Source organism: Trichogramma pretiosum, unplaced genomic scaffold, assembly GCF_000599845.2.
Source record: "Trichogramma pretiosum strain Unisexual culture from Peru unplaced genomic scaffold, Tpre_2.0 scaffold18, whole genome shotgun sequence".
Lineage (NCBI taxonomy): Eukaryota > Metazoa > Arthropoda > Insecta > Hymenoptera > Trichogrammatidae > Trichogramma > Trichogramma pretiosum.
Genome location: NW_019641681.1, coordinates 1479922 through 1497065, shown reverse-complemented (window position 1 = coordinate 1497065; position 17144 = coordinate 1479922). Strand labels below are relative to the sequence as shown.

The 17144-nt window shown below is 38.3% G+C and overlaps 1 protein-coding gene across 2 annotated transcripts in view; it reads left to right on the top strand.

Moving 5' to 3' along the window:
- Positions 1 to 10453, top strand: part of LOC106660222 (protein C-ets-2) — a 91528-nt gene extending 81075 nt beyond the window's left edge. For both annotated transcript variants that reach the window (XM_014383145.2, XM_023461010.1), the window contains 5 exons: positions 7372 to 7605; positions 7714 to 8097; positions 8764 to 9063; positions 9203 to 9506; positions 9607 to 10453. In XM_014383145.2, coding sequence (XP_014238631.1) covers positions 7372 to 7605; positions 7714 to 8097; positions 8764 to 9063; positions 9203 to 9506; positions 9607 to 9670 — 1286 coding nt within the window. In that variant the 3' untranslated portion in view covers positions 9671 to 10453. The remainder of the gene's footprint in view (positions 1 to 7371; positions 7606 to 7713; positions 8098 to 8763; positions 9064 to 9202; positions 9507 to 9606) is intronic.
- The last annotated feature ends 6691 nt before the right edge of the window (positions 10454 to 17144 follow it).

Genomic DNA, 17144 nt, shown 5'->3' with positions numbered 1-17144 from the left:
GGCACAGCCGCTACTGAGTAGTCATAATAGCGTCGCGTTAGACGCCACGAATCATACCACAGGTATAAATCAAATGATATATAATTACACCCCGGTCGCGTATTCTGTGAAGCATGCGGTCTATGCCTATGAAGGTGTAAATCGAGGAGATTATTGAGCTCTATTGACGTTTCGGATTAAGGCGTGACGTTTACTAATCCCGAAAAAGTGACGCGTGTATCACTCTGTGGGTTGCATTGTCTTACTTAATGATCGAGTGAACCGAGATAATGACATCTGTTTTACATAGATCATATATTGTCTTTTTGACACCTTTCAACACCTTCTCATTTTGATTGATTAATCGGCTCATCTGAGGCGCGTGGCTTCGAGTTTCATGTAGTCGAATTATTGGTGTTTCCTTTCTTACGATTAAACACGTTTACCTGAATAAATTCGAAAGGTTTGTTGAAAATTATTATTAATCGTGAATAAAATTTTAGTGTAGTAATTTTCATTATTATATTATTAATTCAAAACTCTCGTGACTTTTAATTTACCTCAATATTAATTTCGGCTATTCTCTTGATGTAAATAAACAAATCATCTCCGATCTGCGTTGAAAATTATCGACGATTAAAAGTTTTTCAAACGAACAACGATCGTCCGTATACGTTAAAAGCCATTCGTACCGACTGCATCACTTGCAACCCTGTGATGATCGTCGACGCGAATGCGTTGAGACTGTTGCGCTTCGGCCGCGTGCAGCAACACGCATGTTAGGATAATATATATATCACACATGCACCACGCGAACGAAGCGACTATATACACTCGATCGAGAGCAAAAATTTCAGCCTCGCGCGTATGTACGTACATGAGTAGTAGTAGTAGTAGTAGTAGTAAAGCGTCTTACATTCACAAGAGAGCATCCGACTACCATACATACTGTACTCTACTGTATGTGTACACACACACACACACACAGACACATACAGTACTGCGCTCGTAGGGAGCCCAGTCAGAGAGCAGAGTCATTCTGTCTCACTCTCGCTTCCGTTTCCGCTCTGTGTGTTTCTCTCTCCTCTCTCTCTCTCTCTTTTGCGCTCGCTCATTCTAGTGCGCGCGGGGCTTCTCTCTTTTGCTTGTGCACATCGCATGCTCTTCTTGAACGTTTTTTTTATATTCTTCTTCTCTACTTTACTACGCTGTGTTTGCGCCGGGAGGTGCGCTTTCGGGGGAAACTTGGGATATATACGCGGAGGAGAGAGAAAGACTGAGAGAGATGATAAAACTGAATGAGCGAGTGGTTTTCCGTCTTTTTCTTCTTGCTTTTGCGAGCCCGCTCCCGTGAGCCGCGAGTGAGAGAGAAAGAGAGAGAGAGAGCAGCGCGAGAGAGACTGTTGTGGTTTTTATGAATGAGAACCAAAAAAAGAGAGAATTTCAGTGTTTTATGCTCGGCAGTTTTGTGTATTATATGCTTGTATATACACGTATATACACGCACACAAGGTGTATTGATATGTATACGCAGTTACAGTCTCACGGATTTTTCTCTCTCTCTCTCTCTCTCTCACTCTCTTCCACTGTATTTTTGCTGCGTGTACTCGCGAAAAAACGGTATAGCAATAGTGGATAGAAGTTGGGATTTTTTTCTGGCCTTTTTTTTTTTCATTTTTTCATGATTAATTTTTTTTATGTAGATGTTCACACCGCAATGATGAGTAATCCTTTGGAAAATGCGCTTATACGTACATAGCATACCACACCAAACAATGGTGTGAAGTATTTACGCGTATAATAATATATACGCTCTTTTAAAAAGGTTTATTCACTTCGTTTTCTCTCGAATTTTGCCGATAAGGCATGTGTATAAATAAACCAAACCCGATAGTGTTAACAAAACTCCTTATCTCTCTCTCGCTCTCTCTCTTTCTTTCTCTCTTTTTTTCTGTCGTGTGTCAGGCGCGCAACTCGCGCTGAACTCCTTAAAAAAATAATTTCAAGGAATCCCTGCCTATTACTGGAAAATCGCGAGCAAGAAAAAAAAGAGAGACGAACGAGGAATTATCAAACCTCATCGTACTTAATTAACGCGTCCATGCTCGCGCACATACACACGTACAAACACATGTATACAGGAGATAACAGGCAGTGGAAAAAAAACACAGAAGAGAATTATTGAATTGCAGGACTCGTCGTCGCGAAGCGCGCGCGATAAAGTGTATTTATCGGACGGCAGAAAATTAGAACGCGCGCTGGCGAGCCTCGGTGCCTCGCGGACGGGGAAAAAATGCGTTTGATGATCGTGTATATGTGTGTGGTGTATAAAGAAATTGTATAGTAATATAAGCCCCGGAGAGCAAAAAAGTAGCGAAAGTAACGAGGTGCGGTAGCAGCAGCAGCAACGCGACTCTCTGCGTGCATTATGTTTTCATTCGGGCGGAAGTGCCTAATTACAAAAATGCGATACTTTTTTAAGCGCGTGCACACAAGAAACAGCGAGAGGACGAACGAAAGATAAAGCTTGAATTAATCAAAATCAATGCTTTTTTAGCGCAAAAATTGCGCTATTTTCTAATGGGCTAATGCTCACGCACACGAGAAGATCTTTGGTGAAACTTGAAATAATAATTCCAACGACTATGTGTGATTTCCTTCGCTTTCCCAAACTGAAAAAGAGCAAAACATCAATTGATTATACCGGATGAACAGCGCGAGCTTCGAAGCAGTGGCATAGCTCGTCGTTATATATCGTATGCACTACGTATATACACAGCGAAAAATCCCCAATGATAATATATCGGCGTCTATGCACACGTATAAATATTTTCTCCGACCGGATATTGGATTAGCGAATGATTTTCTCGATTTAGAGCGCCGCAATTGCGGCGCTTTTCGTCATTTTTTGTATCAAATAAAGCTGCCGTGCGCGCGACACCACCAACTTTTCAAGTAATTATTGTAAAATCTTTCGACGTACGGATATTTATATTTCATATGTCATATGTTTCTCCGGATATCGACCTATGTATTTGTGATGATCCTTTCAATTATTTGAATATCGCTTTTCGTGTACATAACGTATGTATTCGATAAATGTTTAATGCCGAAAATGTATTTATTCCTTGTGGAATAGATTTTTTTAACCAATCAATATTTTAAAGTCTCTAACGAGTTTTAGTCATTATTCAGTTTCTTCCGAAGCGCCTTGAAAAATTTATAATTTGCATTTTATTGGGTCATAGTGCAAGTAATTGAAATTAATCCAACTAATTTGAATATCATTAGAGTTATGACATTATAAAATTTAATCGACGATTGGAAGCGCTACGAATTGTCAATCGATTTTTTTTTGCATTTCCTTCGATCGTTATTCAGGAAATTGAATAGCAATGAATAATTGAAATATCATAAAAATTATGCCACATGAATAATATGATTTTCTTAATCGTAACAATGCTAATTCGACGGATCAAACGATCAGTAATGATATAATTTTACCAGATTTGAAGTGCAGTAAAGTAAAAAATCTTTCAACCGTTCGCGCTTCCCAATTTAACGGAAAATTTAAGATTGCGCGTAAAAGGATTACAATTTCTGGCTGCATGTATATTTATAGGACGTGTGCCGAGAGAGAGAAAAAAAAACATCTGCTCGCAGCAAAGTAAGTAGCAGCTCGATCGCAGACTCTAATTACTCGTGCGCCATAAGCAACCGACGGCGATCGCCCTTTCATTGCACGGAGCGACGCATGTGCGTGAAGATAAAAAAAACAGTATTAAATATTTCTCGAACGCCGCGCGCGGCGCGAGCGAGTTATTAATCAGAGACTCGAGGCGACAAAGACGCTACGCGTGCGTTGCGCCTTAATTTATCATTATTATAAATTTTTTTTTGTTACTCGTTGACCTGATTCTCGAAACGTACGTAATAATAAGCTGTATTTTTTTTATATTTTAGTTAATTCTTTTAACGAGCTGTGGTATTTCTGCCGAATTGATACAAGAATTTCTACAAAAGGCTCCAATTTAGAGGCCAAAATATATAATACACACAACGCCGAAATTCTCTCTCTCTTTCCTCAGCGCGAGCAGCAGCAAAAACTCGATGGGTCATTCGATCCTCTTTTTCCCTTTTATTTGTCTGTTTAGTTGGGCAACATCTTTCTCTCTCTCCCGAGTCATGCGTTTACGTATTAAGCGATCCACTCGATTAACAAAAGTTTTGTATACAAGAGTTTGTAATATATTGGAAAAGCAGGCGTGAAACGACATTTAAAATGCGCAAACGTTCTACGAATGTCCTTTTTTTTCGCCGTCTAACTCGCCGAAATTAGGACTTGTATTACTATACGATATAATACATAATGTACACGAGACGCGAAGCAGCTGTTATATGCCTGCGAGTTACAGAGCAAGAGGCGCGTGCCACAGCAGCAGCAGCAACAGCACCTGTTCTTTTTCGCCTCTCTCACTCTCTGGGTGATGATGATACTATACTTCAAGGGTTTTATCCTCCTCCTCCTTCTTCTTCTTCTTCTGCTGTAAGTCGGTGCTATGTTTGCTTAGCGCGCGCTGATATAATATATTGTATTATAGGCCTGGTCATGTTTGCTCTTTCTCTTATCGCTCGTTTTTCATGTATATACTACGCACATATAACTCGCCTCTCTCTCGTCGGCATCTCTGATTTGTATTATTAGCAGCTCTACACCGTGTACATAATATATATACTGCGCGCGCGCGTGCGCTGCAAGGTGTGTGTTGATGAGTGTTTTATGATTTCACAATGAGCTTTTGTACATAATTTTAGCTGTGTAATCTCACAATGGGTGGGTATTAGTCTACTCCTTGGGGATTCGAGTTAGTTTGAATGTTTCTAAGTGCAGACAGAGGCAGACAGGCAGTTGTTGCCCCCTAGTTGAGGCCCGTTCGCTTTTAGCTTTCCAAAATGGAAAATTATATCGAAAATAGGAATCCAGCTACGAGAGACGAGCTTGTATTATGATGTACATTATTCAAAAAGCTCGTTGTGCGCGTGTCTCTCTCTCTCTCTTGCGGTGCCAAGCCCTTAAGTACATTGTGAGTTTGTCTAGAATCGTGTTGTTGTTCAACGAGAGGGAGGCAGCTGAAAAAAGCCATTTTTTCCATTTATGTGTATGTATAATATGTAAACGCGAGGCGCGCGCGCGCGTATTATGTGCTTAAAGGCATTAGTTTTTCATTCCGTGCTATATTTATAATACTCAAGAGAGAGAGAGAGAGAAGCAAAGCAGCTTCAGTAAACGAGGAGCGAACGAGTGAGAAAGAGAGAGAACGAAAGCGGAAATAACACTTAAATTGGCGCGTGCCTTCGCGTGTCTCTCTGATCGTAGCTGATTCGTATACATAAATTTCTTCTTCTTCGCCGTCGTCGTTTTAGTATTATTATTATCATCTTTTTTTTCTTGATTCGCTTATCGTGCACTTCTTCAATCATGTATTTCACGATTGAACGACAACGAGGCACGCGTCTCGTTCGTTGCCTTCATGGTGTCTTCTCCTCTCCCTCCGCCTGTATTTCTTCGCTCTTGTCTCGGCAGAGCGACGATAGAGCCAGCTGTTTTTTTCTCGAAAATAGTTGCTCTGCATCTGCGCGTGCTAAAACGTCATTTAACGCGGCGGCAGCAGCAGCAGAAGCAAAATTCAAATGCACAGCAGCGGTGCTGGCTGTGTGCAGCCTATTATATTATAGAGAGAAAGAGAGGCGCAGAGGCGCGTTAAACTGTCCGAAAAAAACTCCCGAGAGATATAAGGGAATGCGGCGCGCGATGTTTGTAATATACACAGTGACCTGCTGTTATAATGGGCCTGTGTGGCTGTCTCGTCTCGACTCGGCCGCACACTACTCGGGCAGGTGTATTTTGTAGCGCGCTCGATGATCATCGCGGCTGAGCCCAAGATATACACCTCGCGGCTTGCGAAAGGTACTCGACCGAGGAGACTATATATAGCTGCCTAAGAACAGCTGGTAGGGTAAAACTGAAATTTTTTCTTCGATCGTTTTAAATGTACGATACGCGTCGTTTTGTGTATACTATTGTCTGTTCGTCTTTTTCTCTTATTAATCATACTTATAACATACGGTCACTTGTTTAGAACAATGTATATCGATACTTGAGCCAAATTCGTTGAGATATCGTATTAATGGCGCTACCATTCCATATGCGAGTTGATTAAACGAGTTCATTCTACTTGGAAATGTCATCGTAGGCCGTATTACCTTTCGAGTGCTTTTATGCAATGTACATCGGGTTTAATGTGTAAGGAAAGTTATGATGTGTCGAGTATTCCAAGGTGCACATTTAGTCGTTATTTAATAAGTTACCGATAGATACCTTGACGGGGCAGTTTTATGTATCATATAATATTTTCCATGAGACAATTTGTCTCATCTTACGAATGAAAAAACAAGTTCTGGCAGGTCTCGCCTTTTTGTAATCTGCGCTAGATGGATGGGACACACGAATACTGAACGAAGCAGCTTCAGATACGTTGATTTCATTTGAAACACGAGGATCGAATTAAAAATCGAGCGCTTCTTAATTTTTTTCCTACATAATTCCCATTAGAAGCATCAAAGTCACCTATCAAAAGCTCGGGGATCATATATTATTTCTTTCATCTGAGCGCGCCGTGCACCGCAAGTCGCGTAAGCGTATAATACACGGCGTAGATAGGATCGAACGTGTAAGCTGTGTGCTGTGTGTATAGACGCGTGCGGCGCGCCAGAAGAGGGGGAAGAGTCCAATAAACTCACTCGCAGCAGCCATAGAGGCGGAGTTAGGATCCACCAATCGAGGCTCCAGAATCTCGACTGCCTACGCCCCCCTTCTCTTGCTTCTCCGTATGATGTACAGCACAGATACAACGTGCAACACATGCGCTGATCATTCGTATTTAAACCGAATCGATAAATCAATGTATTTTTAAATAAATATTTTTCATTCACTGTCGAAACTCGGACAAGACGCTGTGTGTACTTTAATCAAGCTCAAATGTCCATGAGTGTACAAGTGTCATCTTCGAGTGGAATCTTCGAATGTCATTTGAAAAGATCATACTAATATGCTTTTAACTATCCATGTGGGCTATTTTCTTTGAATCGATCAATTTAAATCTGGCCATGCCATCTTATTCCAATAACTAATGCTGTACTACTACGAGAGATAGAACTGAGATTGCCATGCGGGCGGCCTTGAGATTAATTCTCGTGACGTTTAACGATGCGCTGCATTAAATTCATACGCGTATTGCATCAATTTTAATTAACAAATGATATATTATTAACGTCTCTTACGAGACAGCTCGTAATTCAATTTATTAATGTACTTTTCGTTTCTGGTTTTAGGTGGTTATCATCATATGCGAAGTCCAGCGGAGCAGGACACGCGAGGCCGAGACCGTTCGCCGCAATCGACGAGTCCCTTGTCAGTAACGTCGAACAGCGCGAGCAGCAATGCCGCCCCCACGGCGCCCCAGTCCTCCAACAACAACAACAGCAGTAATCACAACAACAACAATAACACGACGGCGAGCAACGCCTACCTCAACCTACGGAACATCAATCAGCTGAAAGCTGAAAGTAAGCCCGTTAAACCGATTCCGAATCAGAGCTCGTGTCGCGAGCTAACCGCTCTGTATCTCTCGGGTCTGACTAACGCTCAACTTGGTTGTTGTGTTCCTCGTTTAGCGACGTACACCAATGGTCCGCTGCCGAGCGACGCGACGACGGGCCACGGGCCCGCGCAGGGCATGCAGTCCCAGGCCGGCAGCGATCTCAGCTCCGGCGGTGAGATCGATCTCAGATCGTCCTCGGCATCGGGGGCGAGCGACAATTACCTCACGCCGGCGCATTACTCGGGCTACGACGAGCCCGCCGATTTTCACACCCTGGGCACGTCGAGCGAACAGCAGCAACAGCAGCAACAGCAGCAGCAAACGCAGCAGCAGCATCATCACTCGAACCCACACGGATACGGGCTCGATAATTCGCCCGATGGCTTCTACAATGCCGGCATGCATAGCATCGAGCAAAAGTATCATCCAGCAGCAGCGTTCAAAGGCTACCCTCGTGGTAAGTGTCTATATCAGACGTGATTGCTTTTCTTCATTTCTTCTTCTTTTATGTTATACAACTTTATTCCGTTTAGCATCGGCAATGATGTAGATCCACCGATTCGATTAGATACATCCACGTGAAAGGGTTTTTCGATTTTTTTTTGTTTGTCTCGGTCGGTCGCGTGTCTCGCGGGCGCCACGTGCCACCGTGAGCTCGATTTACATAATAAAGATGAAATCTCGACAAAGACATCTCGATTCAGAAACTCTTTCGCGAAACATGTGTCCGAACATAATAATTTATCGCTCGAACGTGATGTGTGAAAATAATTCGATGGGCCGATCGTTGCTTTTTTGTCTCGCTCGCGTGTATCGCGGCTGCGACAAAAGAAACCGAGTTCTTTCTTTCGCTCGAATTTTTTTTTTATTTAACTTTTTTTTTTATTTTTCGGTAAAAAAATGCGCAGTTCTGCTTATCTACATCCGCTTTTTGTGTAAGACACGCACCTCTCTCGCTTGCTCGCTCGAGATATGAATCATATTGCCTTTCGAATCTGTACGCGCGACGCGTCGTCCTCGTCGTCGTTACTTCTACGCACTTGAGTGCTGCGCGCTAGGCTCTGTTCTTTTTTTTCTTACGCGCCATTATTTAACGCATTTCATCTCTGTTCTCGTTTCGCAGCGGGACGCAATTATCATCACGACAGCTACAACGAGGGCCCCTACGGTCAGTACGACGCGCCGTTCCAAACGGTACCGGGCAGCACGCCCGGCAACAGCGGCACCTCCACACCGGCTGGACCTGGTGGCAACGAGCAACAGTGGGCCGTCGGGCCTGTCGGCGACACGCTAACGCATCATTCCTCATTCATCGCTGGCCTCGGCCACAGAGACACGGCGGCTCATCATGCGGCCCAGATTGTACAGAATCAGGATCATCAGAAGCCACTTTTATCGAGCGCCATGCTTGCCGGATACTCAGGTTGGTACTTTGAACTTATACAGTTGTTTCATCGAATCGAACTCTGGTAAAACAACTTTATGTATTTATAATTTTTTATTGTTCATTTGATGCAACGATGAGAAAAACATTATTAACTTTTGTTCGTTTGTTTCAACAGTGTCTGGCGCTGGTCCGTGTTTCACAGGCTCTGGCCCCATTCAGCTGTGGCAATTCCTGTTGGAACTTCTGACAGACAAGAGCTGTCAAGGGTTCATCTCGTGGACTGGTGACGGTTGGGAGTTCAAACTCACCGATCCAGACGAGGTGGCCCGCCGCTGGGGTGTTCGAAAAAACAAGCCCAAAATGAATTACGAAAAGCTCAGTCGTGGCCTGCGCTACTATTACGACAAGAACATAATTCACAAAACGGCTGGCAAACGATACGTTTACCGTTTTGTCTGCGATCTCCAGAATCTCCTAGGGTCAGTTGAATACGCAAATCTAAAGAATGTTCTTTATAATTAGTTGAACGGCCTAGCAAGAGTGGCGAATGGGTGTTCATATTCTGTTTTATCCTTACAGTTACACGCCCGAAGAATTACACGCAATGGTTGATTTGAAGCCAGAAAAGAAGGAAGAAGACTGAGCTTATGAAACATTTCAAACTTGAGGGTACAATGCAGCACCGAAATAGTTATGTAGTGTATACATATTTTTTTTGTATTGTAAAAAAATAGTGTCAGTGATGAGTCAGGCCAGCTTGTTCATTTCTAATCTGAATCAAAGAAATTTTAGGAAATTTTTTTACAATATACATATATATATTTAGATAAAAAAAATGACAATTTTTTGTAAAATTGATTTGAAATAATTGAAATTCAAAGCGAGAGCTGCCGCAGCATTGTATTGTTGGTAAAAAAGTAAAATGTAAAAGAGTATTATACTCGATAAGAGAATGCGAGAGTATGTGCGTGTGCGAGTGCGAAACGAACAATTTTATCAAGTAAATTATACATAATTTATATTATAAACGAACGTGTGGAATTGTACGTATGAGAGATATGTTTCTTTTTTTTTTATTGTTTATTGTGAGCGTTGAAATGCCTAGTGAGATGACAATTTTTAATTCGTAAGCGATAACGAGAGCGAGAGAGTAAACGAGTTATTGGTTTTAAGGAATGCATGAGAGTTGCCTCCTTTTTCCTTCTTCTCAATTCCCTTGTTCTTTGTATCACGTCCCAATTGTAGATTAATTTTTAATAATTATGCAATATGTAATAAGTGTTTAAGTTGTAAAATTAAAAGTACGAAGAAAGATGAAAAAAAACCAACAAGCAATGGAAGGGTCAGTGTGCTGAATTACATTAAGTACATTCCGTGGCCGAAATAAAAAATAAAAAAAAGTTATCATTAAAATGCTTCCAAACAATCATCTCTTCTTCTCGCCCTGATTCTTCCGAACTTCGTGTAAAGATTTTAGCAACAGTTAATTATTAACGATGCAATGAAATTAAATCGGTCTTATGTACCAAAGACAGGGTTCGCGCATACCATTGGTGCCTCAAAGTTATCAAGCTCAAATGAGAAAGATAAACTTTCTACTTGTTCGTTTGTTTGTTTATTTCGATCGTGAAAAAGAGCGGTCGATTTGCCACATAAGTTTTTTTTTTTAGATAAAAATAATATTTATAGGTATAATAACTCGAAGACAGTTTATAAATATACATACATGGATATAAATATATATTATATATGTATACATTATATATATTTTTAACGTTACGTGATTTTTAAGCTCTGTGGCATCGATTCATCCAATGATGTGTCTAAATATTTTATGTCGCCTCATTTTAATACGAGTGTTATTATATCGAATAGATAGATAACACAATATGTGATTGTTATTATTCTAATTTTAATACAAGTGAAAAATTATACCAATAAATTATGATTTTTAATCATTGAAACTTTTGTGTTATTGTTTGAAAAAGTACTTACATCTCATTAGCAGATAATTCTGAAGATGATTCATCCAACATCATTTCGTCATCTCAAAATAATCTATGAGCAGATAAAATTGAAATCACAGCTCATTTTGTGTAAACATGAAAATCTTAAGACCTGAAGAAGCTTATCTACGAATTAATAACACGTTTGGTTTCGTAGTTCAATGAACTCATGTAAGCTAATAAATTCATTCATATACGAGTCCATTTAAATGATTCATAATCCATCATGAGACGTCTGCCGAATTAATTGATTTGAAAAATGGGATACCCTTCATTTCACAAAGGTGACAATAATAGCCTGGTAACATTTTAATGAATAATGGGATTTTTGTGGTAAATAAATCAGAATTAAAGTCAGTGATTTACAGACTGCTCATTTAGTGCATAATCAAGATAAATCAATTGGACTTTGTATTAAGCTTTAGCGATATTGGTAATACACCATAACATACAGTTGACCGACAAAGAGAATACCGATTGAGGCACGATATTTTTTAAAATTTGAAATTTATTTATCACAGAAATCTGGATGTTAAAAAACGAATTAAATCATTTCAAATGCAGTCATTATTTGATCGATTATATAGTTGTTACGGTAATTCAAAAAAAAGCCTTTTTGAAAATACGAAAAAAATAAACTACGACGAGACGAGTGCAGATTTCATGTACTATTATGAAAATCTATAAAATGAAAAAATTACATGATTAATTCATACCCTCAATAAATCCTATAGTAAACTCTGAATGGAATACTGGGAGAAAACTCATTAATCTTAATATTTTTGATTGATGCTAAGATGACTTGCTTTGAAAGTTAATTGATTTCGAAGTTTGTCACGTTAAAACAAATATAATTAAAAATTACTGTCAATACTTTCGCAAAGATCTTCTTCCGCCTATGTAAAGTATTTCCACGTTTTTTTATCGCAAATTAAAACCTAACTGCTCTACTTTCATAATCTCTACGCAAATTTTTCAAAAACCACTTCAATGATGCGAAAAATTGTAAATTTCTGGAAAATTAAGAATCTCAATAATTGCTCATTTAATTACTAATAAAATTACTAAGAAAGGGAGAAAACGATTATGGAGGGCTTTTACCAATTTTGAAGAAATGTAGAAAATACTTTTTGATAAATTAAATTAACTGGTTTCCACTTAATTTTTTTATGAAAACTTATTGTTATTATCGATCACTTATAAAAATCATCATTCATGAAAATCTAAATACATAAACACCCTCATAAACACTCGCCCTCATATCTCCAAACAATACGTGACAAAAATCTAGGCTGATGTACTTGAATGAAGAGCTAACAACTAAGTAGCCAAATAATGAACAGAGAGTATAAGTAATTAGTAGTTCGCAAAATCTGGTTAAAAAATAAAACACCATAACGATAGTGAACCAATTATATTTCATGTCAAATAATCATTTCGTCAATTTTTATTACAATTTTTGAAAAACATTTATTAGTATATATCGATAAATATTTACAATTGTTAATTATGATTTCTTTTTGCATTCGTTGCATGCGTTATCTTTGCGACCTTCGTTGACTACTCGTTGGTGCTTCGACCAATCTGATTTAGAGCAAAAAATGTTTTCGCATTTGTCACATGCGAAATCTTTGCGACCTTCGTGGACTGTTTTTTGGTGTTTTATAAAATTGCTTTTAATCACAAATTTCTTCTCGCATTTGTCGCATGCATAATCTTTGAATCCTTTGTGTACAGTCTTATGATGCTGAATCAAAATCCACTTTACTCCAAATTTTTTCTCACAATTGTCACATTGGAAATCTTTACTACCTTCATGGACTATTCTTTGGTGCTTCAACAAATCGTTTTTATATCCGAATTTCTTTTCGCATTTGTCGCATCCGTAATTTTTTCGACCTTCGTGTACTGTCTTTTGGTGTTGAGTCATATTATATTTATTCACAAATTTCTTCTCACAAACGTTGCATTGATAATCTTAATGACCTTCATGTACTATCCTTCGATGATTTAATAAATTTGATTTCCATCCAAATTTTTTCTCGCACTTATCACATCCATAATCTTTGCGACCTTCGTGCATTGTTTTTTGGTGCTTGAGCAAATCTGATTTACATCCAAATTTCTTCTCGCATTTGTTGCATTCATAATCTTTCCGACCTTCATGTACTATCTTTTGATGGCTTAACAAATGAGGTTTTTGTCCAAATTTCTTTTCGCATCTGTCGCATGCAAAATTTTTCTGACCATCATGAACTATTTTTTGGTGTTGAGTCAATTTAGACTTTTCTCCGAATTTCTTTTCACATTTGTCGCACGAGTAATCTTTCCGACCCTCATGGATTGTCTTTTGGTGTTTTATCAAATTGCTTTGAAACCCAAATTTCTTCTCGCACTTATCACATGCATAATCTTTTCGACCTTCGTGGACTAACCTTTGATGCTTCAACAAACCTGATTTAAATCCAAATTTCTTCTTACATTTGTCGCATGCATAATCTTTGCATCCTTTGTGTATTGTCTTTTGGTGCTGAATCATAATCCATTTTCGTCCAAATTTCTTCTCACAATTGTCGCATTGAAAATCTTTGCGACCATCATGGACTATCTTTTGGTGTTTAGTCAATGTAGATTTTTCTCCGAATTTCCTTTCACATTTGTCGCACGGATAATCTTTCCGACCTTCGTGGACTGTCATTTGGTGCGTTAGTAAATGATGCTTATGTCCAAATTTTTTCTCACATTTGTCGCATGCGAAATCTTTGCGACCATCATGGACTATCTTTTGGTGTTTAGTCAATGTAGATTTTTCTCCGAATTTCCTTTCACATTCGTCGCACGGATAATCTTTCCGACCTTCATGGACTGTCATTTGGTGCGTTTGTAAATGATGCTCAAGTCCATATTTTTTCTCGCATTTGTCGCATGCGAAATCTTTGCGACCATCATGGACTTTCTTTAGGTGTAATAGCCTTTTTTGTGTAAATTTATTCTCACGCTTATCACATACGTAATCTTTGCGAATCTTTGCGTCGTGGACTGTCTTTATGTGCAAAAGCAAACTCTGCTTATTATCGAACCTTTTCGCGCACATTTCACATAAGTAATTCTTAAAGACTTCGTGGAATATTTTCTTATGCTTTTGTAAAGTTGATTTATTTTCAAATTTTCTTTCGCACTTGTTGCATATGAATTCTTTTCGATCTTCGTGTACCATTTTTCGATGCATAATCAAACTTGATTTTTTCACAAATTTCTTCTCGCACTTGTCACATGCAAAATCTTGGCGGCCTTTGTGAACTGATATTTGGTGCCGACTCAAATGACTTCGGAACTCGAATTTTTTTTCGCACTTGTCGCATTTGTAATATATCTGATCAATGTGAATCGTGTCTCGGTGTGTTATCATGCTTGATTCCAATGTAAATGACTTCTGACAAATATCGCAAACGTATTTTTTGTCGTTTGACACAACAATGTCGTGTTCACTGGAATTATTTTTCGGGTTAACTTCTTCGGATTTCTTCTCACTTTTATCCATTATGACGAACTAATTAAACAATGGATTCTTCTATTAAGTGCCACGGAAACTGAATGAGTAAAACTTATCTTTCGGTATTATGACTGGTTTTCATCGGGACAGTTATCATTCAAACTAATTTCACTATATAAACATTATAAGCCTTAACGAAACCATGTCAATTTCGTTCATGATCATATTGTGTACAATCAAAGTACCGATTTATCTACTCATACCTTGTTCTGCTAAAACTAGATTCTAATAATAATAACCAAAAAAACTAATGTCGGGTCGAGAACTGCAGAAGTGTTCTGAAGTCTCAGAAATATTGATTTAGGCAGGATCAATTTGAGAAATAAAAAAACTTCAATTATAGAGGAAAAAGTTGTATAAAAAAACCTCTTTTTATTGTTCAAGTATTGAGCGATGATGTGCGAATGAACGTGGTCTGCGCGAGGCTGTAGTCAAAAGAAAACTATAGTCTCCATATATGTTGTGTACAGCTCAGAGCCGCCGAACGACAGTGTCTTGAGGGGTTAAAAATCGAAATTTTTTTTATTATTCTATTCGAAAGTAAATGTCTTTAAGAATATTATGACAAAATATCAAGTAGATCCAAGCAATATTCCCGAAGTTATAGAGTATTCAATGAAAAAAATTTGACAATGAGCAATCGCATCATAAAAGGTATCTTCAGTTCTGAATCTTATTGTCCATGTCAACGTGCTTCTGCTGAAAAAGCTTTGAAGACATTCAAGCATGATTATAAACCAATTCCAGATGATGAATTAGCTGCAATCAAACCAATTTATGACGAGCTGAGTATGTGGTTTCACACAGAAAAACAACGAAAGCTGTAATTAGCTTATTTGGAAAATTGCAGCAAAAATATTACCTGCAATATTTGAAATTGCTGCATAAACTGATTCTTATGTGTTTAATCTACAAGGTGTATCGTTGAAATATTCAAACTAAATACATTTTAAAATAAAAAAATTATATTTCGCTGTCTTACTTGTACATAGTTTGTAACTTGTAGTTCGAGCGTATTACTTACATGCCCGAACGACAGTTACATCTATTTCGAGACGTTTTATTGCTTTTCACACCTTTCTCCTAGGCCATGTGTTCGCCAACTCTATTGATTTCGACATACAAATAACTTTGATCTTTTTCTACATGTATTTTAATGAATAATAATTTTGGCTACACTGCTTAAACAAATTACCACACGATATTATTATATGAAGTATCACATTCTAATTGATAAAACGAGTAAATCGGTACTAAACTCGACCCGATTCCTCAACAAGACTCACCGTAACAGCCGACTTATAAGTCGCTGACTTATTACATTATAATTTTTAGTTAATTTTAGTTAACTACCATAACGTCATAAGTAATAGAATTACCGCTGAAAATTAATGACGCATAAGCGTCGACCTAAATAAATAATAAAACGTTATTTGTTACATCTCTATCGCCGTTCGACAGAGCTACTCATTATTATCAATTAAACATTATATTAATTTATGTTAAACAAATTCGAACCACAGTTGTTCAATACATCAAAATTATATTCAATTTTACAATTGTACATTGTTGCATACGTATATTTAGTGTGACTAGAGTTAATGTTAAAATATAAATTGCTAACGATTAATATCAACTCATACCTGAATTATACAATTAATTATTGCTTGCACAGCTGAGTACACGTGCACAACAATTATATAAAATATTAATATCAATAATGGTCAACTAGCTAAGTATTTATTTAAGCTACATTGTTACAAAGTATAGGAAAATTATTATTAACAATCATTTTGTATTTATCTATGCATCATGAGGTATCGTTGGAAAGGAAAATTTCCCTACAATCCTAATTTCCAACTCCTTTATTTTACTAACTATAGGTTTATAGCCTCTCCTTTTTAAACATTTAGATTCTCCAATACCTCCTACTTTCTCCATCCCACTCCAGCCAGGCCCGCCAATCGTATAAATACGGGGCCCTGGAGAGTATCGATAGCATTCGCTCCCTAGCAGCATTCGCTCACCGAGCTCTCGCTCACGCACTCTCTACAAGGCCTCGAACAAGCAAAGATCTTTGTTCGGCCTGAGAGTGACACTTCTCGTTCGACATCCGAATAGATCACACTGTAGCTATCGCTCTTGTCTAGAGCTAGCTACTATCTCTCTCTACCTACCTACTTACCTAGCAACCAAACAACGAACTCAATTTTTATTCATTTTTGTTAAATAAAAGGAATCATTATTTTAAAAGTAAGTAAAACTAATCTTGCTACCTTCTTTCCTTCGTCAATCCACCTACTTGACCTTTCGTTCCGGTAACTCTATTCAGCAGTTAGCAAAGCTTGTCGTTGCGGACATAGAATAGTTATCTTCCTCCTCGGCGAATTTTATTCAGCAGTTATGTGCATAACTGGACATCTAGATAATTTTATTCAGCAGTTCGCAACGCTTGTAGTTGTGGACAGAGAATAATTATCTTCCCAATTCCGATAATTTTTTCAGCAGTTAGCAACGCTTGTCGTTGTGGACATAAAATAATTATCTTCCTTACTGAC